Raw genomic sequence first — 25,356 nt, 5'->3', positions numbered from 1 at the left:
AGAGTAGAATTCTCTAATCTGGTCAAACTGATGAGAAAACGTAATTGCTGTTCTGTCTCATTAATGCCAAGTGTGAGCTTTTATATTCATCTGATGACCAGAACGTCTTTCTCGGGACATGGACTTGTTTCCATTTTCATTTTGAGGAAATTTTATGTTAATATTTGATTAAACTTAAAATTTGCGCATGAAAAAGTAACATTTAAAGAGATTCTCATATCATTTAGAGGGTATGTTTCCTAACATTAAACCTGCTTAATTGCAGTAGTATTTAATAGTTTTAAATTAAATGAACCAATACAATTATGTGCATCATTTACAGATAGCATATAAATTATTTTATGAAGTAGTTTAACTCAACTTGTTTGTGATGTTAAGATACTGAAGACTGTCGCATTAGACTGAACTTATTTTTAACGCTATCCCGAAGTACCTGTAGGAATCAGGGCGTTCATTGCATTTCTGCAAGTTTCTGCAGAGCTGCCAAGACTGATCCGACACTGCCTCCTGCTGGTGTGCTGCACGGGTGCAATACATGTACAGTCAGTCCTTCTATGAAGTCCATTTTCCGTGCTTTTGGCTTTTCTTGTACCTTTCATGTTTATAAACAGAGCACGGATACCAATCGCCAACGAACTCGTACTTTTAAATAACCCCTTTAAATTGCCTTGCATGACGTTTTACGCTTTGCATCTAAAAGTATGAAGCTCACATTTAATCATATATTAACTTAAAACTCAGATTATTCACTTGGAGCTCACAGTAATGCCACATGTAACGCACGTGTCTAGTTCCAGGAACTAACAGTTAACTATTTGTGGGCGAGTGACGTTATGAGTTTTGTTGAATAAAATATTCTGTGATCACAAATTTCGGCCAGAGGCTGTTCAGTTGGCAATCGATGCATTTTGCAAAGACATGTTATAAATTCATAATCGATTGCCTAAAGGTAAAACTGTGCCTGCATATCACATGCCGTGTTACATCTACATCAAATCCTGTGCAAGGTTTAAGGTTATGAACGCCGCTACTGGAGCAAGTAAACATTAATAATGTATTATGTGGGTATTTTGATTCGTATGTAAAAACGCATGCAGTTCATTACGGGTATCTGAAGAAACCGTCTCGAATGTGGAATGAAACCCGTCGTGTCTTTAAGATCCCCGCACTTCCGTCCGATCCAGGTCCGGGGATCCGTTGCGGGTGTTAGAGGGACCCAATCCATGTTGTGCTTCGCTCCCATCAACAAGACTTAGTTTCTCCTAGTGGTGTACCTAAAGTTGGTATTGCTGTGTATCTTCCAAAAACATGTCTGATTTCGCGGATGATACCGGAGCAAGAGCCCTGTTGGCTCTAAAGTCTGCTCCCTGCAGCCCGGTGCGAGTGGCAGCAGGACCCATGTACTCCCACTCGGCCGGTCCTGCAGGGATTGAACCCGTAGCCCTATCCCCTCCTCGGGCCCTGGCGCGCCTGGAAGGCAGGGACTTTGAGTTTGTAATGCGGCTGCGGACGGTAACCATCGGCCGTAACTCCTCACACGGATCGGTGGATGTGAACATGGGCCACTCCAGCTTCATTTCCAGGCGGCACCTGCAGATTACTTTTGAGGAGCCGTTTTTCTACTTGCGCTGCCTGGGCAAAAACGGCGTCTTCGTGGACGGCGTTTTCCAAAGGAGAGGCGCCCCTCCGCTTCGGCTACCGAGAGAGTAAGCCTTTGCACTGCATGTGTCCGATCGTCTTATTTAATGCACAATTTTCCGATGGCGACAACATTATCGTGTCATCTGTTATGTAATTATCAAACTCGGCTGCACCATCATGAATCATTAAGAAGCTTGTGGAAAATTTGTTGCGTTTTTAATCATATTGCAACTTTTCCAGTTAATGTCATTCTAGATTAAAATATGTTGCATCTATAATTATTGTGATCATTGGTTGTTTCCTGAAAACTCAAAACGCGTGTATGTTCTAGTTAACGTTACTAGTTGATGTGTTGACTGAAATGTATTAGGTAAGAAATTCAATCAGCCATTTTTTTAGTTAAACCGAAATACTGCAGTTTAGCTCGTTGTCAGCAGTGTAATATTTGGATTTGTTGCAGGGGTTATGTAACGAAGTGACACAGTTTTGGCCGAATCTCGCAGACAAAGTCAAACTTATGGCCATGTCGTCAAACTCTAATTAAGCCAGATTAAAACAGGAAGTTGTTTTTGAGTCAAACATGCTTTGACAGCCTGATACTTTGCCATTGGGGGGCGCTTTTCTTTGGCCACATTAGCCTTAATTATCTGTCCTTAATTTAACGGAGCAGATGTGGCCGCAGCAGCATGTTTATGTTTTGCAGGCGGATGCGCTCGCTCAACATAAACACGCTACGTCAGACGTTGACCGAGCCGAGCGCGAGGGCCGCGTACGCCTTCGGTCACGTGTTCTGCTGGGAGCGGCCGCCATCTTTAGCGCGGGACCGTATCGGGAACCCGGTCCCCGCATCCGGCGGCGCGCCCTCGTTCTCGGGGTCGCGCTTCCAGCCTCTCTTCCGCATGTACAACATGAGCTTCGAACTGCCGGGGTGAAAACGGGTCATTTGTGTGCTGCACCAGCGTGTGTATAGTGTTACATGCATTTCTCTTAAGGTTTTATTTTTCTATGATCAATTCGCCGTCACAACAAAGCACGTATTGAAACGGAATCACTTTTTAATTATGCTGTGATTTTTTTTTTTTTGGAAGCAGACTTATGCTGTTTGTGTATACACGTGCGTGATAAACAAATATTTGTTGATTCTTAAAATATAGTCACCCCTGAGGCTAAGCACTTTAAAATGTGTTTAATCTGTGAATCTAGTCTGGGACTTATTTTGTTTTCCTTTACTAAAAGTCAACAGCCTACCGCTGTGTGCATGCCAGTCGTAGTGTTTAGTTACAGTTTAGAATCTAATCACTATATATTCAGCAATGCTAGCTAAATTCTTAATTTTTATTTACACTGGAGTTTCTGTAGCCATGCGATACAACCATCTGTGTTAGACTGAAAAATCCCCTCCATTACCTTGACTGACATGCATCATGGGTCTTCAGTGGATGTGGTTTTTTAATGCATGTTGCATTTTAAGGTGAAATGTAGGCTGTAGCAATTTGCAGATTAGGGAGCCATTTTTTAAAATGTCATTAGTTGTAAATAGGTGCTGCAATCTCCAGAAAGATATCAATTATATAACGTCCAGAAAAAAACTGAGGTTCAGTATTTTGAGCTCCGAGAGATGGTGACCTGACGTTAAGTAATCACAAAGTTTACACCAGTTGATCGTTAGTGCACCTGATGTCTTGGTGGTGAAGAACATTGTGAATGTCTGTTCCTGTTCTCAGTTAAAATTGTAGTGGGCGCTGATTCTGTATAAGACTTCCACAGTCTGGAGTGTTTGTTAGTCTGCCAGGAATAGCTGGGTTTTTACATGGGCACCTCCCATTTGAGTAGCTTTCACTGCTCTTATTTTCACAGTACAAATCACTTGGCATCTTGCAGAACATCCAAGTGCCAGTCAGAAAAGGCGCTGGGGCGTGATAATGGATTCTCTTGTCTGGGGGCCAGTGGAGAAACCCCGTTTGATGTAAACTCGACCTCATTTAGGGGAACAATGGAAGCTTGTTCTCTGCTGCCAGCCTTTCAGCCACGATCGGAAAATGACGCCTCTCAAATTTTATCCATGATTTTAAGCTATAGAGACAGTGGTGTTCATCACTGTGCAGAATTATGTATTAGACGGTTTGGTTGAAGGTGTTTTTCCTCGCTGTTAAAACTGGGCATTGTTGCATGTGGAAGCTCAGTGAAAGTTTAACTGGGTTTAATTGCCAGTGTAAGTTTGCTGGAGTCTCGAGTGACGGACGGTGTGTGATCCGCAGATGCGAGGGGCTGCTTAAAATGTGCCAGACAAAAAAAAAAGCGAGAAGACACCACTGAATTCGGAGGGAAGTTTACTGAGCCGGGCTTTATAAATAGGCCTCTCAACACCATTTTTTTAAAAAAAAAAACCTGACAGCATGTCAGCTATGACACTCAGGAAATGGTGCAGTAGAGGGGATTGATCTGGCCTGGGGTCTGTCTTCATCGTGTTTGTGATTTATATATGTGTGACCCTAATCCAGAGGATCCTACAGAGGACTGATTCAGTCAGTGGAAAGTTCTGGTTTGTTACGTTTCTCGTTTCCCTGAGTGTATTTGCAATGAAGTGAAGTAATATTATCCCAAACAATTAGCTGCTTCTTATAATGCAGCATTTATTACTTGCTGGGACCGTTGTCTTCCTGTAGATGATGGCACCATACTCTACAGGAAACATGCCTGCAAATATCAGCAGGGCTCGCTTCTGGAAATCCTCATCGCTCGTTTCTCAAGATCTGTTTGCCTGCGTGTAGTACTGTAACTACAGAGTATTACCAAGCAACTGTCAGTGTTTCTATATTTTAACTTCCATATGTTTTCGTAGGAGCAGCTACAGTGTGAGAAGTGAGTGTGGTTTGTATGTTAAACTGAATGCCTGTTTGGTCTTACTGGCTGCCATTATGTACAGTAAACATTTAATGATTCATCGGCATGGTTTAAGAAATAACGTCTACAGCGTATTAAGCTCAAGTTTCTGTTGTCGTTCCCTTAATCTAGGAACTTATACTTTTCCAGAGGATCTCGGCGGTCGTTGTATTATTTAGTTTTTGTAGCCATACAGAAACAATGGTAGCACATTTTTATTCTACTTATGCAAATATGTCTTTGTAAAGTTATCAAAAAGACTGGCCTTTTCAAGTTTGTAAACCTTTCTGTTTTGGCTATCACCTCCTTTTTTGTCTGTCAAGTGAAATGCTTGCTAGATATTTTTGATATTGATATAATGCAAAAACTCACAGGATAACCAGAAGCCTAATGGTTAGCTGCCTAGTTTTGATGCATGTCCAGTTCTAGCATTGGTTCAGTGTATTTCTGGCATAGATGGCCTGAGAGCCTTGTTTCTCTTCCTGGCAATGGGATGTCTCTAGTAAAGGTCTGTATGGAAAGAGTTCGCCGTCCCTCTGATTGTTTGGATTTGGGCCGGGCTCTCTGTCCGCTCTGGTTGTACTGACTGCTGCAGTTTGGCTCCCTCTCGCCTGCTTGTGTAAACATTTCCTGGGGGAGCCAGCTTGGCTTGCTGCTGGTGGGAGGGGTGAATGGGCTGAGTACCATCTTAGAGACATTTTGTGTTTCTAATATGACGATCCACTACTACCAGTTGCTGTTAGATTAAGAAGGAGAAGAATCAGTTTGATTTTTCCTGCCTATAATGGAGATCTCCTTCAGTTTTGTGTGCGATGGTAGTTATTTGTGCTGCTGTGTACTTATTTATAATGTGGTTTGCACTTTTCGCAAGGATGACATCCTTGGTAATACTCTACATGAGAACTTAGTAACTCAGTTACTACTCAAGTACATGAACAGATAGTAGTATAGTAACTGCGTGAAATACATGAACTATTATGATTGATTAATGATAAACAAACATGGCATCAGTATGTAACTAACACTCGGGAAGGAGCACCTGTTGATACAACGCTTTACTGCACCCATCACACATCAAACCACCACAGGGATGAGAACATGAGTGCAGCCCAGCCATGTGACAGACGATACCTCAGTACCACACTAGTCCAAATGGACCAGTGTGAGATTTTTTCCAGTGGTTGGAGTGCCAATCCTGCCATCAACCCCCAAGTTTCCCTATAAGTTGGAGGACCTCCTTACAGAGCTGGATGTAGGTTAGGAAGATGCAGTTGTAGGTTCAGGGCCTTCCTCAAAGTCCCAATGGAGTAGGGTCACTCCTGGCATTCATAGGATTCAAACTTGCAACCTTCTGATTGTCACCACAGATCCTTAGCCTCAGAGCCACCACTCCACCCAACTAACTAACTAACTAACCAACCAACCAACACTTAGTTTATGGTTAATTAATAGTGAGAGTATGCCCCTTCAAGTAAAGTGTTACCCAACATTTCAATTTAGAGAATTTAATGTTCTGTCCTATGTAATGTCTGAAATCATATAGTCAAACTCATAACTCATTTATTAAAAGTGAATGGTAAGACATTATGCTGGTGTGTGTGTGTGTGTGTGTGTGTGTGTGTGTGTGTGTGTGTGTGTGTGTGTGTGTGTGTGTGTGTGTGTGTGTGTGTGTATATGATATAATATAACTTATTTTGCATGCCAGAATATTTCTGGTATAGTCTGTAGTGCATTTTGAGTTAGCAGCGTTTAAAAACAACTAAAACCCAAACGGTTGAGATACAGAAGGACATGCTTATTCACACATATAAAGCAGATCTCTGACCCTTTTACTTGGGGGGGGGGAATGAAACAGTTCATTCTTTTCAAGTCGGTCTGTGATTACAGGCCTGGTCAATAATTTTCTTTGATGGGCCAGGTTTTAGTGACTATTTTCCTGTCCCACAAAAGCTACAATATCTACAAATATTCACAGAATCTAGTTGTAAGATTTTGCTTTTCCTTTTTGGAAAGCATCAAGTCAGTCATCAGAAGTCAAGATAATTGGTGATTTTTTTTATGTTTAACTTTCATCCATCTTATCCTACTGGGTCGCGGGGGGTCCGGAGCCTATCCCAGAAACAATGGGCACTAGGCAGGGAACAACCCAGGATGGGGGGGCAGCCCATCGCAGGGCACACTCACACACCATTCACTCACACATGCACACCTACGGGCAATTTAGCAAGTCCAATTAGCCTCAGCGTGTCTTTGGACTGTGGGGGGAAACCGGAGTACCCGGAGGAAACCCCACGACGACATGGGGAGAACATGCAAACTCCGCACACATGTGACCCAGGCGGAGACTCGAACCCGGGTCCCAGACGTCTGAGGCAACAGTGCTAATCACTGCACCACCATGCCACCCCATGTTTAACTTACTTCTTTAAATGAATAATAAACTATTTTTTTGTGAGTAAGAATCTGTTGATCGTCACAGACTTGAACATCGAACTTTTTTTTTTTATCGATCACATGGGCCAGTAAAAATAACACAACTTTTATTTTTTTCGTTAGTGCTTTTACCAAAAAAAGTGTTTCTTCCAGTAAAACACCTGGAGCTGTGTTACCATGGTTGTTCGCAGCTTCTCTCTGTGTTGCACCAACATGTGCTTTGCATGTCACTGTACTGTGAGAGGAAACCAATCACTGGCATCTCTAAGGTTGTCCTGCGACGGACTGGCGTCTCGTTCAGGTCGTACCCAAGCATTGACTGAGATGTGCTTCAGACCCCCATGACCAGCAGATGGAATTTTCTAGATAAAACTCCTTTTTGAAGGGCATCTCTAGAAGGCATTAAGTTAGTCCTTACGGTCCACCAGCAAGGTGCCTCCTGCGTTTCAATTGAGTTGTATTAAGTAATGCTTTTTAAACAAACATTGTGCAACTGAGTGAAGAATGTCCTCATTCGCTTAAGTGTTGCTTCATTTTAAATGGTGATTGTTTGGGAGAAATCCTGTCGGCAGTCAAACTCTGCTATGTGAAACCAAACATATCGATTGTCTGCATCTCTGTGTTTTTATATCATTTGGCTGTTAGTTCACTGGAGTTATTATTAAGGAATCTATGATGTCTGTGCAGTTTTATACAAAGTAAATTTGCTTTTGAGTTTCGTTTGATACTCTGCTCGACATGAAAGTGACCTGCTTTTAATGAAATGCTGTCTCGCTGATGTGAGTAAATAACATTGCAGCTCGGTATATTGGAAGTTTCATGCAAAGGTCCGTTTGATCTCTTCCATTAACCTGATAAAATGCTGTGCATTTCTAATTTGTCAATTTAATATATGATTTTTTAGGATTTGTCTATGATCAGCCCAGGAGGTTAAATGGAACGATGCAGATTAAGTCATTGTACTAAGCTTGTCTATGCGAAGAGGTGTTTTGTTTGCCAGTATGAGTTTAAATGTCACATGTCACGTCCATAAGGCTTGGAACTGCCTGTATTTTTTGTGTTTTTCTTAAGTTTTCTTAAATTTTTCTTAAATTTCAGGTGCACGTTCCGGTTTCCTAGCACCGTCATAAAAATCCAGTTCACTGCACTGTTCCACCCGGAAGCAGTGAAGGAGAATGCGTCGCTGTCCCCAGTCAGGCCGCTCTGCCCCCAGATGTCCCCACTGAAAATCAACATTCCTGACAATGACTTCAGGAACATCTTGAGTCCTCTGGCCTCTCCAACAGGAACTATCAGGTCTGTCCCTTTCCAGTCACTCGGCTTTTATTAGTGGCCGTTAGTCCGTCCGGCTCATTAATGCGCATTCGCAGGAGGCTTGGCGCATTAATGCAGCTGCGCATTGCTATCATCGCAGTGATGTCTCTTTTTGCACCATGAGCTGGTTTTTCGTATTGGGGCTCCCTGGGGCACATTACTGTAAAGCTACGCAGGAGGACCTTGGGAAAACTGCAGACCCAAGTTGTTGGGCTACTTGTCTTTTGGTGTGTGACGATCATGATGCTTGTTAAAGGTGACAGAAATCACAGATGGTTTTTGGTGTGTGTGTGTGTGTGTGTGTGTGTGTGTGTTTGTAAGCCCTAAAAATCTAATTTAAATCTAATCTAATTCAAAATATCTTGATAGCTGGTTGCTATCCCCATCCCTGCAGTGATCAACCTGCACAGTTTTGCCACTTAAGAACGAAGAGTGATGAGGCAGCATTTTTATAATTGCTTAGGATTTTGCAACATTGGGAAGAATGTCAGTGGAAATTGACAGTGCAAATGTTTGTTTTGATATATAAAGGTCAGAGTTTTTTGTTTCGGTAAGGATTGCCTACAAAGGGGCTTTTCAACCTTAAAACTTAGATCACATTAGTAACTAAGCTAAGCAGCCGATGTGGGAGCAACTCAATCTTTTGCTTATTCTAGGACGCTCCCTCTTGAATAGCCCAGGCTGAATGTGTCTCCTTTTGGCCCCTCTCACACGTCTTACCTTGTTATGCTCCTCATCTCCGATCCCTCCCAATGTTTTTAATCTGTTTCCCAAAGTACTTCTGAGAAATGAAGCAAAAACCACACTGGCCTTTGACCTGAGGCTTGCTCTTAATTTTTGTAAATCAGTCTGTGCAGAAATGAGCTATTTACAAATATTTTTATATATGCGCAGTACATGAAAATGCTAAACTGTTCACTTGATTCCATTTTAGATTACAGTTACTCTTATGAGAGTCTGGTCAGTTTGTTTTTCAGAGATGTGGGCAGTAACAGCTGGTTGGATCTGGCTTACTGATACAGGTAGAGAGTAAATAAGGAATTTTTGTGAGCTTTGCCTAAAATGAGCTGTTTTTTCTGACCACTCAGTATGTATCCAGCGTTTTAGTTTTGGACACTTGTCATGGTTATAAAGCATGTGATTCACTCAAGTAATTTAGAAGGATTAAGTGAAATAATTATTACAAAATAATGGCGTAACCTGTTGCATTTCAATTAAATTTGTTTTGAAGTTTATTTCAATATATTTAATATGTTATATGACAGGACAGAAATACTGAAAGAGTTATTCTTTATATGTGTATCGGAGTAGGTTGATTAAAAATGTATGAAGATCTATTTCAGATCTCTAAACATTTAATTTTAATACCATTGTTTATTTTTATCATTTGTGTCATATTCTAGCAAGGGTTTCTGCATAATGTGTTACGTAAGAGATGCGTATTACGTAACAGTTTTCTAATGCAGTGTCATTAAGATTTTGTGCAAGGTGCCCCTTTCCATTCTGCTTCTTGCTCCGTCTGCCTGTCTCCCAGATTCCCCCCCCCCCCCCCCCCCCCCCGGTCTCTGTCCTTCCAGCATGTGTGCTTACTTTTCCTAGAATCCACCCCCCTGTGCCACCTCTCCTCCTATGCGGCCCTTAATGAGTGCATGTGTGTACAGATTCCATATATGGCATATGTTTAGTTTGCTCTGTGCTGATTGGCTGACAGGGGGAGTGCTGCACTTGTGTGTCTAGCAGCCAGTTTCCTTTTCGGAGCTTTCCTCACTGCCTCTCCCTCCATTTCTTGGGCAGGCTCCAGCACCCTGCTCTCACGCCCAAAACAGTGCCTGCATAGCAGTGTTTTCTTTGTATACCTCATTCAGTCAGGCAGGGCCGTCCTCCTCTGTGCGGGGACTAGGAGGACTCTTTGTTTGTGATTGTTTTCATTTTGTCAGACAGGGTGTTGGCAGGGCAGAACCAGTGACAGTTGAAGTGGGTGGAGTTTGGATGGTCACATGACACCTTTGAAGGGGGACCTCTTGTTGTGGCTATTTCTGCTTTGGAACAAAAGCTGTTGTTCTTCCCGGCAGGACACATTGGACCCGCACCATTATTTTCCACACATTGCATGGATTGAAAGTTCAGCATTTTGGAAACTATAAATCTGCTCCCCCTTTATATTGTTTTGGCCCAGCACCCAATATAAAGAGCCGGTGATTCTTGCAGAAGTTAAAGTGTCTGAAGAATTTATATTTCAGTGCAGCATAAATATTCTACTTAATGTTAATGAACACAGTAACAGTCGATAAATAATGAACAGAAAATAATAACTGCTACTGTGAAAGAGGTTTGTGTGTATTTCCAGCTGTCTGTTAGGTGGGTAGATATTAGGTTTTATTAAGTTTGCCCAATATTTATTTTTTTAAAATGCTATTTCATTTTTTCATAGAAATGTGCTGCGAATTGTTACGATTCAAACAGTGCTTTGCGAAGACCTGCATGACGTGCATCTTTAAATGTAATATGTCTTATTGGGTTATACTGGTATTATGTTGATATAAGCAAAAAGATAATGTCTACTGTAAATATTTTTCTGGACTAATTCTTCATTAAGAGATTCTCATCACAGGTTCTGACGTGGGTAATGAGGCAGTGGCACCTTGGCTGCGTTTGTCTGATCCGCTCAGGAGTGGCTGGTGTTTTTAAGCTACTCTGAAAGTGCTACCTCAGGCTTGTACTTTGACCACGCACTGGCTGTGCACCTCGCCCCGATAAGGGCCTCCGCCGCTGCTGGCCGCTCCACTCTGGAGTCCCTCTTTACCACTGGTAACAGTACGAGGACCAGATGGATGTGCTCGTCCATTGTGGGCCTGTTCTGCCCCAGTGTTATTGTCTCATCGGTGTGTTGGCAAAAGTCATGTAGTATATAAAGTTACCACCTGAGCTTGTCTGCTTACAGACACATACTTAAGATGTATATTAACTGTTTACAACAATTCTGCCCAAGCATGACTTGTAAGTGTAGTCCTACCGCCATCTAGTGGCCAATAAGCAGTATGCGTTTGTGGGTGTGTACATTTAACATGACAAATTCGGATTTTGCTGAAATAATTATATATGTTTGTATGTATGTATGTGTGTAGGATAAAATCTATAAACTTGTAAATTCCAAATGGATTTAGGCACCAATTTATCATATGTAGATGCCTTTCAGTGATCTTAAGATCTCTTCCTGTGTATTTAAACTACTGTTGATAATTTGTAACTATTGTTGGAATAATGTCTAATATGAATTTTAAATAACCACATTTACCAGTCCATCCATCCATCCATTTTCCAAACCGCTTATCCTAATGGGTCGCGGGGGGTCCGGAGCCTATCCCGGAATCAATGGGCACGAGGCAGGGAACAACCCAGGATGGGGGGCCAGCCCATCGCAGGGCACACTCACACACCATTCACTCACACATGCACACCTACGGGCAATTCAGCAACTCCAATTAGCCTCAGCATGTTTTTGGACTGTGGGGGGAAACCGGAGTACCCGGAGGAAACCCCACGACGACACGGGGAGAACATGCAAACTCCGCACACATGTGACCCAGGCGGTGACTCGAACCCGGGTCCCAGAGGTGTGAGGCGACAGTGCTAACCACTGCACCACCATGCCGCCCACATTTACCAGTCAAGTGGTTTAAATTGTTGCTGTGGTTGTTTTGTCAAATGTGAGCTAATGTGTACGGGCGGCGTGGTGCACAAGTGTCTGGCTGCAGAAGGGGCCTGAGAGCGCGTGTCCTCTGTCAGGTCCCATCCACTCTCAAGCCCCTACGTCATTTCCGTTCGGGCCGAGAGAGCAAGTCCTCTGTCAGGTCCCATCCGCTCTCAAGCCCCTACATCATTTCCGTTTGGACCGAGAGGGCGTGTCCTCTGTCAGGTCCCATCCACTCTCAAGCCCCTACATCATTTCCGTTTGGACCGAGAGGGCGTGTCCTCTGTCAGGTCCCATCCACTCTCAAGCCCCTACATCATTTCCGTTTGGACCGAGAGGGCGTGTCCTCTGTCAGGTCCCATCCACTCTCAAGCCCCTACATCATTTCCGTTTGGACCGAGAGGGCGTGTCCTCTGTCAGGTCCCATCCACTCTCAAGCCCCTACATCATTTCCGTTTGGACCGAGAGGGCGTGTCCTCTGTCAGGTCCCATCCACTCTCAAGCCCCTACATCATTTCCGTTCAGGCCGAGTGGGCGCGTCCTCTGTCAGGTCCCATCCACTCTCAAGCCCCTACATCATTTCCGTTCAGGCCGAGAGGGCAAGTCCTCTGTCAGGTCCCATCCGCTCTCAAGCCCCTACATCATTTCCGTTCAGGCCGAGAGGGCAAGTCCTCTGTCAGGTCCCATCCGCTCTCAAGCCCCTACATCATTTCCGTTCGGACTGAGAGGGCGCGTCCTCTGTCAGGCCCCATCCGCTCTCAAGCCCCTACATCATTTCCGTTCGGACCGAGTGGCGCGTCCTCTGTCAGGCCCCATCCACTCTCAAGCCCTTTTAACCTAAAGATAAAGATGAAGAATAACAAGACGAGTAAAAATAGATATAAATATAAGATTGTGCAAATTAGTTGTGTTTCGGGTATTACGGCAGTCAGGTGGAGAGTTTATAATTGGTTTTGGAATTCCAGCAGTAGAGTTCAATATGATAATGTTATTAAAATGATGTTATTACTCTGCACATATTTGGATAAAACAAATACGTTTTGTTAATAACCAATAACGCACAGGTTATTCAAAATATTTTTATTAGATTATGACTTAAAAGTTTCCATACAAACCTTTCAATGCTGACATTATTAAAGTACAATATCTCACGGCTTAAATATGGAACAGCAAATAATTAGTAAAAGTACATATTAGCTATAGTCTGATGTCTCACAAATAACACATACAGTAGCACTATATTTATTTACACACATATGTACAATGGTATTGTTCAGGTTTGAGATGGATTCTATCGTTTTAACGGAAATGACATACGGGCTTGAGAGTGAATGTGGCCTGACAGAGGACATGCGCTCTCAGGCCCCTGCTGCAGCCAGACCCTTCACTGTCACCTCACATCGCTGAGACCTGGGTTTGAGTCTCCACTAGGTTTCCATGTGTGTGGATTTTGCATGTTCCCTGTGTTGTGCCCATAACCCATAGTCACATTGATGTAATGAAGCCAAGAGCCGTGTATGAAAAAGATCACAGTGGGAGCAGCGCAGCAGTTTGCGAAGGTGTGGTCTCACTTCAGACAAAACCATGTTTGATGTGGGGCCATTTTTGGGGAATGAAAGGGGTGGACACATTAATGTCAGGGAAACAGAATAACAAGGAGAAAGTGCGAAAGCTATGCAAGATATTTTTTTAGTTACATAATGCTAATGAATGTGGTCAACTGTGAAGGCTTTCAGTAGTTAATAAATTGCTTTTAGCTTGGATAACCACATCCCTAGAGGACCTGCCTCCACCCACGAATAAAAGCACTTTGGTGAGAAGACGTTAGTGCTGAAAGCCCAGCTTACCACCTTCTGTCAGCAAGCACTCATTGAGGGAGCTGCTTGAATGCACTGCCTGGTGACATCTGTGCTTTTAGAAGAAATGTCAAGTTCTCTAGGAATGCCTCCTGGTGACAGTTTTGCTCTGAAGTTAACAGTCGCTGTCGAGACTGGGCCTCACTTCCTAGCAATTTTATATTTTCATGGTAATGCAGGGACTCTTATGGCTGCTAACCTCCTTGGGCTGGAACGAGTCCTTGTGAAAGAAATAACGGCTGTTCTATCAACAACAGAACATGCAGCAGTGGATTTTAACATATAACCTCGACATCATGTTAGATTCAGGTGCACATTCTGTGTGGAGAACATGACATTAGATTCAATATATTGCCAAAGGTATTGGGACACCTACCTTTACACACACATGAACTTGCAGCTATAACAACTCTAACTTCATCTCTTCTGGGAATGCTGTCCACAAGTTTTAGGAGTGTGTTTATGGGAATTCTTGACCATTCTTCCAGGAGAGCATTTGTGAGGTCAGGTACTGATGTTGGATGAGAAGGCCTGGCTCGCAGTCTCCGTTCTAATTCATCCCAAAGGTGATCTGTCAGGTTGAGGTCAGGGCTCTGTGCAGGCCAGTCAAGTTCCTCCACACCAGACTCACTCATCCATGTTCTTATGGACCTTTGTGCATTGGTGCACAGTCATATTGGAACAGGAAGGGGTTATCTCCAAACTGTTCCCACAAAGTTGGGAGAATGAAATTGTCCAAAATGGCTTCGAATGCTGCAGCATTAAGAGTTCCTTTCACTGGAACTAAGGGGCCAAGCCGCACCCCTGAAAAACATCCCCACACCATAATCCTTAAATCCATAAAACTTTACACTTGGCACAATGCAGTCAGACAGGTACCGTTCTCCTGGTAACCGCCAAACCCAGATTGCCAGACAGCAATGCGTGATTTGTCAGTGAGTCCAGTGGCTGTGTGCATTACACCACTACACCTGACAGTTTGCATTGTAATTGGTTATGTAAGGCTTGGATGCAGCTGCTCGGCCATGGAAACCCATTCCATGAAGTTCTCTATGCAGCTACACGAAGTTTGGAGGTCTGTAGCTATTGGCTCTGCAGACAGTTTGTGCCTCAGCATGCGTTGTCCCGCTCTGTGATTTTACATGGCCCACCACTTCATGGCTGAGTGGCTGTTGTTCCCAATTGCTTCCACTTTGTTATAATACCTCTAACAGGTGACCATGGAATATTTAGTAGTGAGTAAATTTCATGAATGGACTTATTGCACAGGTGGCATCCTATCACGGTGCCATGCTTGAATTCACTGAGCTCCCGAGAGCGACCCATTCTTTCGCAAAAGTCTGTAGAAGCAGTCTGCATGCCTAGGTGCTTGATTTTATACACCTGTGGCTGTGGAAGTGATGGGAACACCAGAATTGAATGACTTCGAGGGGTGTCCCAATACTTTTGGCAATATAGTTTATGTGGTGGAGTCTTTAGGAAAACAAATATAGCTAAGCCTTTCTGTGGATTAATAAATTGTTAGGGCTATAGCTGTCTGAGTTGATTCTGAGTCGATTGGATAGTTTTTTTTTTGCTAATTTATTGGTCTCAGGCTTTAGCTTGTTGCTCCAGCTAATAGACTTGGCATGGCGCTGAAATGACACAAAACGGATATAGAACCTCAGAAGACCGCAAAAAATGAGTCTTCTGCCGTTAGCCAGTCATCAACAAGGAGGGAATTCCAAAAGCCCCGTCATGTTTCTTAGTGGCATTTTTTCTGAAGTGTGCAGTTGAGAGAGACAGATCTGTCGTCAGATAGAAATCCTCTTGACTGCAAAGAGCAAGATTCCACAAACTGGTGAAACTGTTACAAGGCAACTCTGCCTACATGGGATGTCACGCTCGGCACCAGCCTGCCTAATGGTTTGCATGGCTCACTCCCAAGTATATTCCATCCATCCATGTTCCAGGATGGGGGGCCAGCCCATCGCAGGGCACACTCACACACCATTCACTCACACATGCACTCCTACAGGCAATTTAGCAAGTCCAATTAGCCTCAGCATGTTTTTGGACTGTGGGGGGAAACCGAAGTACCCGGAGGAAACCCCACGACGACATGGGGAGAACATGCAAACTCCACACACATGTAACCCAGGCGGAGACTCGAACCTGGGTCCCAGAGGTGTGAGGCAACAGTGCTAACCACTGCACCACCATGCCGCCCCAAGTATATTAATCTACAGAAAAAAAGTCTGTACCATAATGTAGAATTAAAGTGCTTTTGAAGAAAGTTGTTGCATTCATATTTTTCAATTACTTATAGGGCATAGTTTTTCCTTTTGGTTGATCGCTATTATTATGATCATACAATATGAAGTGGAAGGATTACAATTGACGTCTTATGGAAATGTATCATTTTCAAATATTCAAACTTTGTATTTGTTATGATAATAGATCTGTATAGCAGATACTCTTGGCACATTGTGAGAGGTTGGTTATGCTGTACTATTTAAGTCATAGAATTTCGGTTTTGATATTTTACTTTGAAAGAGCACTTCATGATATATTGAAATTTAAAGCCGTTTAAATTATATAAGTATTGAATAAAATACGCATAGCTTTAAGTTCCCGGCTCACTGCGTCCCTGCATCAGAATAGAAGTTATAGAAAATGAATTGACATCAACAGACATGACTCACCCAGGTGTTTTTACTTTAACTTGAAAATCGATAAATAAGGTTAAATGTTTTGCAGGTGTATTTGGGCCAGTCCTGCCCAGTATAAATCAGTCTAACTTTGGCCGTTACCATGGGAATGAAGTTACCGGAGCACAGAACTGCATTGTGTCAGATCACCTGTGGATGCAGTGTAAAGTTACAAAGGCGTCCCTGGTATTTGTAGGCTCCAGTGAGCCAGTGAGAGTAACATTGTCCAAATGGGGGAACGTTTTAATGAACATTCCCTGGGGCGCCCAGCCTGCCAAACTGCCGCAGAGAACTTTACATACAATCATGCAAAAAGTTGCACGGAATCCAAGGGATCATCTGGGGATCTGCAGTTCTGTATGCCTTGGACAAGGCTGGCGTTCCACTTCAGGAGAACATTGATGCTCGTTCCAGACCAGGAACTTCTATTTCACAGTGTGAAGCTCATACAGGCAGTGCATCAGGACCTGGATGGTTTTCTGTCATCGAAGGGGATCATGAATCTTGCTACTACAGAGCTTCACAGGGCAGTGTTAGGCTGTTTGTTTATGACCAAGAACCTCTGGCAACATGGTTATGTATATAAGTAAAATATAGATAAACTCTGATTAATCTGTTTACTGTACAGAAAATGGCAGTGAAATGTTTCTGAAGCAGGTAGAAATTGCTTGGAGGTGAAAACAATTTGTGTTAATCATCTGCTGTGTCTTTCTCCTGGTAGTGTCCCTAACTCCTGTCCCGCAAGCCCGCGTGGGGCCGGGTCTTCCGGCTTCCGATTCGGCCGCAACATCACCTCAGACCTGCAGCTGGCGGCCGAGTTCGCAGCAAAGGCTGTATCAGAGCAGCAGGCCGACAGCTCAGGAGGGGACAGCCCGAAGGTGACCATCCCTAATTTTGTTCAAGATTACTCTTCATGTAATGGTAGTGTAATGTCACAAGGGGGCGCAGTGGACCTCTTCTGATTTTACAAGCATTCTGTTTTTTTTTCTTTTCTCCCATTTGACTAATTATTCATATAAATATAATTTCCTTTAATGTCTTCTGTTACCAGTTATAACAACAATAGGTATAGCGTTTATGACATTAGCCTGCAGGAATGGTCCGGTGTGTGATGCTCAGCATGTCTGTTTCCCTTGTGTGCTGCCCTGACGTTGCGCGTTTGCCCCCAGGATGAGTCCAAGCCTCCATACTCGTACGCACAGCTCATCGTCCAGGCTATTTCTTCAGCGCTCGACCGGCAGCTCACGCTCAGCGGCATATACGCCCACATCACCAAACACTATCCTTACTACAGAACTGCAGACAAGGGCTGGCAGGTGAGCTTTCGCGCATTTCCTGCACGTCTCCCCAGCCGCCTGAACCCATATCAGACGAGGCCATCGGAAGCTGTCCCAAGGTCGTTCCTGAGAGCTGCCGGTAGTATGCTAACCTGCCCATTTTATGTGGTTTTTGTCTCCCCCTTGTGGCAGAACTCCATCCGTCACAACCTGTCCCTAAACCGCTACTTCATCAAAGTGCCCCGATCCCAGGAGGAGCCGGGAAAGGGTTCTTTCTGGAGGATCGACCCCTCCTCGGAGCCCAAGCTGGTGGAGCAGGCCTTCCGCAAGCGACGGCAACGAGGCGTGTCCTGTTTCCGCGCTCCGTTTGGCCCCCTGTCCTCCAGGTAGGGGGCCCTGTCGATTTGTAGAATAGAAACTGTAAAGGCTAAAACTGTCGTGATTGTGAGAAGAACCTGAAGTCATCCTCCGTAGCTCTCTCTCTTTTCTCCTTTGCCACAAAACTGCCAGCCAGGACGAAGTAAGTGTGTCACCTGACCAAAGTCAACGTCCCCATTCTCTGCCTAATTAAAATGCAAAGTCTAAGAAAAGAATTGAACTGGGCGGATTATGCCAGTCTGCCCCACCGGTGACACTGTGTCTGAACCCGTTACCGCTGCTTACATCCTGCTGTCACTTGTGCCTGTTTGTATACATGCGTGTGTGTTTTGACCCCATTCACCACTGAACCGACATGTCACCCCTGGGACACAGGAGCGCCCCTGCTTCTCCGACGCACCCTGGCCTTCTCTCCCCCCATTCGAGTGACCTGCAGACCCCAGAGTGCCTATCGAGGGAAGGGTCCCCCATCCCCCACGATCACGAGTTTGGGTCCAAGCTCGCCTCCGTGCCCGAGTATCGCTACACGCAGAGCGCTCCGGGTAAGCCGCAGATCTGCCTGAAAGGTTCAGCCTGATGTCCCTACTTCTTATAACAGGAACTGGATCCTCACAGCCTACCCCGTTCACACACTGAGCATATTCCACCCCGCCTGCTCTTTCCTGTTCAGGCTCTCCGGTCAGCTGCCAGCCGGTCATCGTTGCGGTGCCCCCCCAGCCTGCCGCCATGGCAGCCAAGCCGCTGACCTACACGCCGGTGTCCCTTAACCCCCCGGGTCACGCTCTCCAGGTGGTGCAGCAGACTCCGGCCGTCACTATGGTGCGGGTCGTGACCACCTCCGCTGGATCCTCTAACGGGTACATCCTAGGCCAAGCCAAGCTGCCCGGGAGCAAGGAGGCAGTGGGGGAGGCCTATAATCAAGGTACTTAATTACTGACACCCCCCACTTATGCCCAAAAGGAGATGGGAATCATTGCTGGGTTTACTTATGTTCATCCATCCATAGTCCTTTGAGTCCAGAGTCAGTAAGCAAGAGCCAACTGGGAAACGGGATATCACAAAGGTCACACTGGGCCGGTGTCGTTTACCCCCACAGGCACTATGGATGAGCAGCCGGCCGTGAGCTACACGCCTGTGTCTACGCCTAGCCGGGTCATCCAGGCGGTGAGCGGTAGCCAGCCGACCTTCACTGTGGTCCAACAGGCTCCCATCTGCCTGGGCCAGCATCAGCTGCCCGTCCGGCCCATCACCCAGAACGGGAAGCACGCTGTCCCAGTCACCAGCATCTCCAGCTCCATCTACGGTACCAGTACACCTTCTCAGTCCTCCTTTTATTTGTTTGGCCATCTGTGTGTACTGGAAAGAAACCGATGCGAAGTATTATGCTAATATTTAATATTTCATTTCTTTCTGTTATAAGCCATAAACAGTCCTCTGCAGATCCTGGCGGCCCAGGCCTCTAGCTCCTCCCCGGTCGTGGTGAACAGGCCGCCCAGCGTCGAGGCCGAGAGGCCGACCTCGGCCCCCGGCGAGCCCGAGGCCAAGCGGCCGAAGCGGGAGGAGGAAAGCGCAGCTCCAGCCCCCCAGCCTGTTATTGTAGCAGTGATGCCCCAGGACACCAGTGAATAAGGCAGTGAGCGGTAACGGCAGCAGCAAAACAAACATGCTGGAGGACTTGGTTTTTCCAGTGTGTTTCACAGTGTCCTAAAAACCCAACGTGCCAAACAGCGCAGAGAAGCGCATCCTATTGTGAACTTAGCATAAAGTAAAGAGCAGCTCCGAAACTGATATTTCTCCTTGAAGTGACTATATCTGTTAATCTTGGGAAATGGAGGTATTGCCCTCCGTTTTGATTGCCATTTTGATGGAAAGACATCCTTAATACAGGGAGAGGAAGACAATACTTATATTTTGTTGAAATGTACAGCACTAATTGTTGATTCCCTTGGGGTTCCCTTGTAGTGGGCCAGGGTGGGACCAAAACTTACATTATCCACAGATACCTTTAGCCTCCTACATGAAGCATTAGGCATTGAGAAGAGAATCCAGTGGTATCTAAAAGTCTCGATTTCGTAAAAATAAAGTCTTGTTTTTTCAGGAAAACTTTATTAGCTTTCTAAAAAATGGATTGTTACAGATGTGATTAAAAAGCTGCTTTTTCTGAAATGGAAGCTATATGATACAAAAATAAAAAGTATTTTGCTATTTTAGAGCATTATGATATGATTAAAAGATTAAAATGTATTTTTAACATCATAGTTTGCGATTTAACCTTTGGCCGAATGGAAAGGCTTTTTTCTTTTTTTTTTTTTGATAGCTCGGTTCCGCCATTTGCAGTTCTGTCCACACTGAAGAACAACACGCCCAGCGGAATTTATGATCAATCGCAAAGAGGCTGGGCTGCAGTAGGCCTAGGAGCGACCCACGTTCAACACCATGGTCCTTGGCTTTTATGCCGAATAGTTAGCTAAGTGCCGGAGAGGTTGCGGAATCCGGCTAGTTAGGCAAATGCCAGAGAGAGCGCAGTATCTGGCCAGTTAGCCAAGTACCAGGGAGATCGCGGTTTCTGGCCACTTAGCCGGCTGACAGGGAGATTGCGGTATCTGGCTAGTTAGCCGAGTGCCGGAAAGATCGCGGTATCAGGCTATTAAATTGTATCGAAATGCAGATCTCTAGCTAAACTATATGTCAGGTGGGCCACCCTGGCATTTGTCTGCAGGTTACATTCTTGAACTGGTCACTTTATAATAACAAAAACATAAATTCTACGTTTTCAAATTTGTGGCTTTGGTACAGCAGTTGCCTCAGTACTCCTGGGTCCCACTGTCACCTCGATACAGGAAAGATGATGCTGTCCGGTAGCTTTATGCAGGCCTGCCTGTCCATTAACATGTTGGTTTGCCTGATGCCCATGCACTTCTGGGAAATGGTTGTCTCAGAAATTCTTCAAGTTGAAAACCTGCTCTTTGGTCATCACTGTACCCATACTGTTACTTTTCATCACACATGTGACTGACACATTTGGCCAATGACTATCTAATTCTTGCGCCGTGTTTGGTTTTACCAGGGCTCCAACAGCTCTTAATGAGTTACTCACTACTGATAAATACAAGTAACTTTTTCAAATATCGTTGGACTTTGAGTGCATTGAAAGGAAACGCAGAGGCTCTGCCTTGCATGTGCTTGGTTTAACATTGAGCAGGTTGCCGAAGCAGCACCACGAGATCAGTTATTACAAGAAATGGTTTGTGTTTCAAGGAAAAGTTTCAACTGGAAAAATTTCAGCTGCTTCAGCACTTGTAGACATGACCTTTTCAGCTATAACAGGCTTGGTTCTGGGCCTGGTTTAAGGGGGTTATTTTTGCCTTTTTGACATAGTGTGGCGTCTTTCAGACTGTACAGTAAACATTCAGGATAGCTAAGCTAACCCTAACCAGTAGGCTGGTCATTGGCCTCAGCTGTTTCATTAAAATCTTCCATAATAACCTAAAGGTGGCCTGATCATTTAGCTTTGATAAAACTCCCTGGTTTGGGCAAAACATGTCTTCTCAATGAAGAAGTCCTGTCTCATCATTTGAATAAGGATACAACTAATGGGTGATTTGAAACGGAGCCAGATTTATGGATGTATTTTGTAATAAATATATAAACAACACTGCCAGGTTTTGACTATAGTGGTAATCTGAAGAGATAAATTACAACTGAAGGCAGTAAATCATTTTCCCAGGCCATAAAACAGAGAAATTTTAAAGATTATAACCTAGTTCTGTATAACAGCACTTTCCTCACGCTTTTTTTTATTTTTTATTTCATTCTAGACATGTCAGCATTAATGAGTAATGCGTCTGTGAAAAGCAGACCCTGCTATCAGTGTAGAGATGTCAGAGAACAAGTGGAATGTATGTTGAACACAAACATATGTGTGTCAGGTCTGACTCCCGCAGGCGAGATGTTCTTCAGCTGAAGTGCCTTAAGTCACTAATTTAACAATGAATGTAATAATCGTTTATATATAGTGCAAACCATATTTTACAGAATATTTTGGGACTTAGTAGTAAGAGATGTCAAGAAAAGAGCATATTTTATGAACCAGATTTTCCCCCCAAAATTAAAAAATAAAACTTGCACTGTAATATGTCTGTTCACTCTTTATTAAGTTGAATTGATATTATTTACGCCCGTTGTCACTGAACAAGATTAGTCCTTTAAGATAAGTATTTGCAAGACATATATAACATTTTAATAGTGCATTCACAAGACATGCAGCATGTCTTAAGCAGTTTTGATTCACTAAAATAACAATGCAAATCTTGTTTTACAGTTATTCAGCACCATAACACCTCACAAGCTCTTTTCGTCTGTGAACAGTCCCGTCTCAGGCCGACCTCCACTGTGTCCTTATCGCATTCTGCTCTCGTGCCGAGCTAAACTTTCTATGTTTGTGCCTCTGGCAGCCGACCACACAGAGATGATTGTGACTTAGAGTCATTTCCCTCATTGTCGCTCCTTTCCGCCGGTATCACTCTGGGTTTTCAAAGGTGTCTCTTTGCGATGTGATGAGTCCAGGTCATTCCGCCACCTTTTGAATCTGTTGCACTTCATCATGCTGTAAGGAGTCGTGCTACGAATGTGTCCATGTGTCTGACTCTGTTTCTAAATTTGTACTGACTTATTTTGAAAGAGGTGAGAGCGCACGTTTGAATTTCATTAATTCTCAGAATATTCTGTCTTTGAGTGTATAAATGTTAAAACAGTAGCAAATAAAGTTGAAATCATTTTTATTTACAGGTGGAACTTGGTGTTTATCACTTGCTTGTTGGATTTCAATTTGAATATAATTTAGTAGCAAAAGTTTTAATATAAAAGTTTTTTGTCTGCACCACGTATATTTTTGTTAGAAATGATGTTGTTCGTGTGTTCGGCTCAGAGTAATATGAAATTTGAATGTACTGCCCTTATAAATTTAAGATGTCTGGTTTAACTGGATTAATTACTAGCAGGTGGTTGTTGGGGTGATACGGTTTAACCCCCCTGCTCATGCAAGCCTTTGGTATGGAAGCTCGAGCCCCTATTTCTGTTATTTGTAGACACTATATATAATACAGAGAATGTTCTCCACTGTAAACTTGTCGTCATTGTTTTCATTGGGAAGTAAAGAATTTATTTGCTTAATTCACTTATTGTACAGACAGCATGAGATATGTATGACGACTATACTGTTTTATAATTCTAGGGAATGTTCAGATTTAAAAGGTTATTACTGCCAGGGATGATCGTTGACGGGAACCGTGGGGCTTCTCTTATGCCTCTTGGTACGATGTGATCTGATTGCAGCATTGACTCCATTCCGTTTGTGGCTGTAACCCTCTTTGCGAGACCAGCTCTGTCTTTCTTGCAGATTAATCTTTCAGAGATTATTTCAGATATCGACCCAGTAAAAATGGAGCAGATGACTATTATTTTTCTGGAAAAAAGAATTTCCCATTTGTAGCCAGTGTTATAGAATTCAGATGTCTTTACGTAGTATTTGGTGTTATATAAACTTAAACTTTTTCTTTAATGTCATTAAGGTTGTTTTTTCTTTTTTCCTTTTTCAAAAGTTGGATAATGATGCCACTGAAAAGAACAGATATCAGAACTACTAATGGAGTCAACTAATGAGGACAGAAAAGTGTAACTGAGACAGGAAAAATGATTAATAAAATGCTTGTTCAAGGGGAAGCTCTTCATGTGTCAAACCTCAACTCTGAATATAAATCTTGTTCTTTAACATTTTAGGGATGTTTTTATTTATTGCCCCTGGCTTTTAATTTTTCTTATATTTTTTGTAAATATGATTAATGGACATCTCTTGATTGTCAGTTTAATAGCTCAGAATTTTGATGTGAGCTCCTCTGTTATTAATAGAAATGGGGATTGATAGGAAATGGGCATCATACCTGAAACGACCTCTTGTAAGTCGTTTGTTCTCAGCATTGACATGTCAGCTAACCATAGTCCCCTCGGCAGTTTGGCATTTACATGTAGCTGAATTCCGACATGGGGCGGCATGGTGGTGCAGCGGTTAGCACTGTTGCCTCACACCTCTGGGACCCGGGTTCGAGTCTCCGCCTGGGTCACATATGTGTGGAGTTTGCATGTTCTCCCCATGTTGTCGTTGGGTTTTCTCCGGGTACTCCGGTTTCCCCCCACAGTCCAAAAACATGCTGAGTCTAATTGGAGTTACTAAATTGCTTGTAGGAATGCATGTGTGAGTGAATGGTGTGTGAATGTGCCCTGCGATGGGCTGGCCCCCCATCCTGGGTTGTTCCCTCCCTCGTGCCCATTGCTTCCGAGATAGGCTCCGGACCCCCCGCGACCCAGTAGGATAAGCGGTTTGGAAACTGGATGGATGAACGAATTCCGACATGAGCTGCATGAATGCAGTCCTTCCATGTCTGATATGGATTTGTTACGGAGGTGAGCTGCACTGCCATAGTCAGTCGTGCTTTTTTCACACTCTGCTTAATTGTATTTGCATGTTTTATACCACTGCTCTGAAACTGTTTTTAAGTAACCACTGCAAGCTAAGTCATCAGAACACTTGAAATTCACCTTATTCATCTTATGTAATCCTGTTTCACTTTGATATCATTTGATATCACATAACCTTCAATGCTGTCCTTTGATAAATCAGGCCACTGCCCTCCCAGATAGGGTATAATAGTAGCAATTTACAGATCTGGTGGCATTTCTTGTGAAACTTGTCTTGCATTGAAATAAAGGGAAGTAAAAACTTTACAGTTATTTCACACACACAGAAAAAAACAATAGTTAAATCTCATGTCATTTGCAGGGTGGAATGGACTTGGTGTTCTGTGAAATTGCAGTGTGATTTCAGGTTGTGTCATTTCAGTGAACGAGGGCAGCCTTCCCTGTGGTACAAAGGTATTGGTGTCCTCTAGAACATTCCACCTTAATTATCCCCCTTTAGGGCCTTGCAAGGCAGGGTGATACTGTGCAGTGAGATGTTTTGAATTTTGCTGTACAGGTACGATGCCTGCCAGCCCACTCACTCCTGGGACGGTACCAAGCCTGTGATCTTTAACAAGCTGCCCATGCAGTTGTTGGTTGTTCAGACTGTCCATGCCAAGCTTCACTGGGCCTGGTACCACCTTGCAGCTGCATGGCAAGAATAAACCCTACTGAAGCCA

The 25,356-nt window shown here is 43.8% G+C and overlaps 1 protein-coding gene across 1 annotated transcript; it reads left to right on the top strand.

Moving 5' to 3' along the window:
• The first annotated feature begins 1,069 nt into the window (after positions 1-1,069).
• On the top strand, positions 1,070-25,356 carry foxk1 (forkhead box K1). Its single transcript, XM_049014372.1, has 9 exons — positions 1,070-1,706; positions 8,056-8,253; positions 17,230-17,386; positions 17,678-17,824; positions 17,978-18,171; positions 18,539-18,705; positions 18,834-19,085; positions 19,260-19,466; positions 19,584-25,356. The coding sequence occupies exons 1-9, from the start codon at positions 1,309-1,311 to the stop codon at positions 19,790-19,792; spliced, it is 1,929 nt and encodes a 642-aa protein (XP_048870329.1). The 5' UTR covers positions 1,070-1,308; the 3' UTR covers positions 19,793-25,356.

This window comes from Brienomyrus brachyistius, chromosome 5 (genome assembly GCF_023856365.1).
Source record: "Brienomyrus brachyistius isolate T26 chromosome 5, BBRACH_0.4, whole genome shotgun sequence".
Lineage (NCBI taxonomy): Eukaryota > Metazoa > Chordata > Actinopteri > Osteoglossiformes > Mormyridae > Brienomyrus > Brienomyrus brachyistius.
This window is presented reverse-complemented; position numbering and strand designations above follow the sequence as displayed.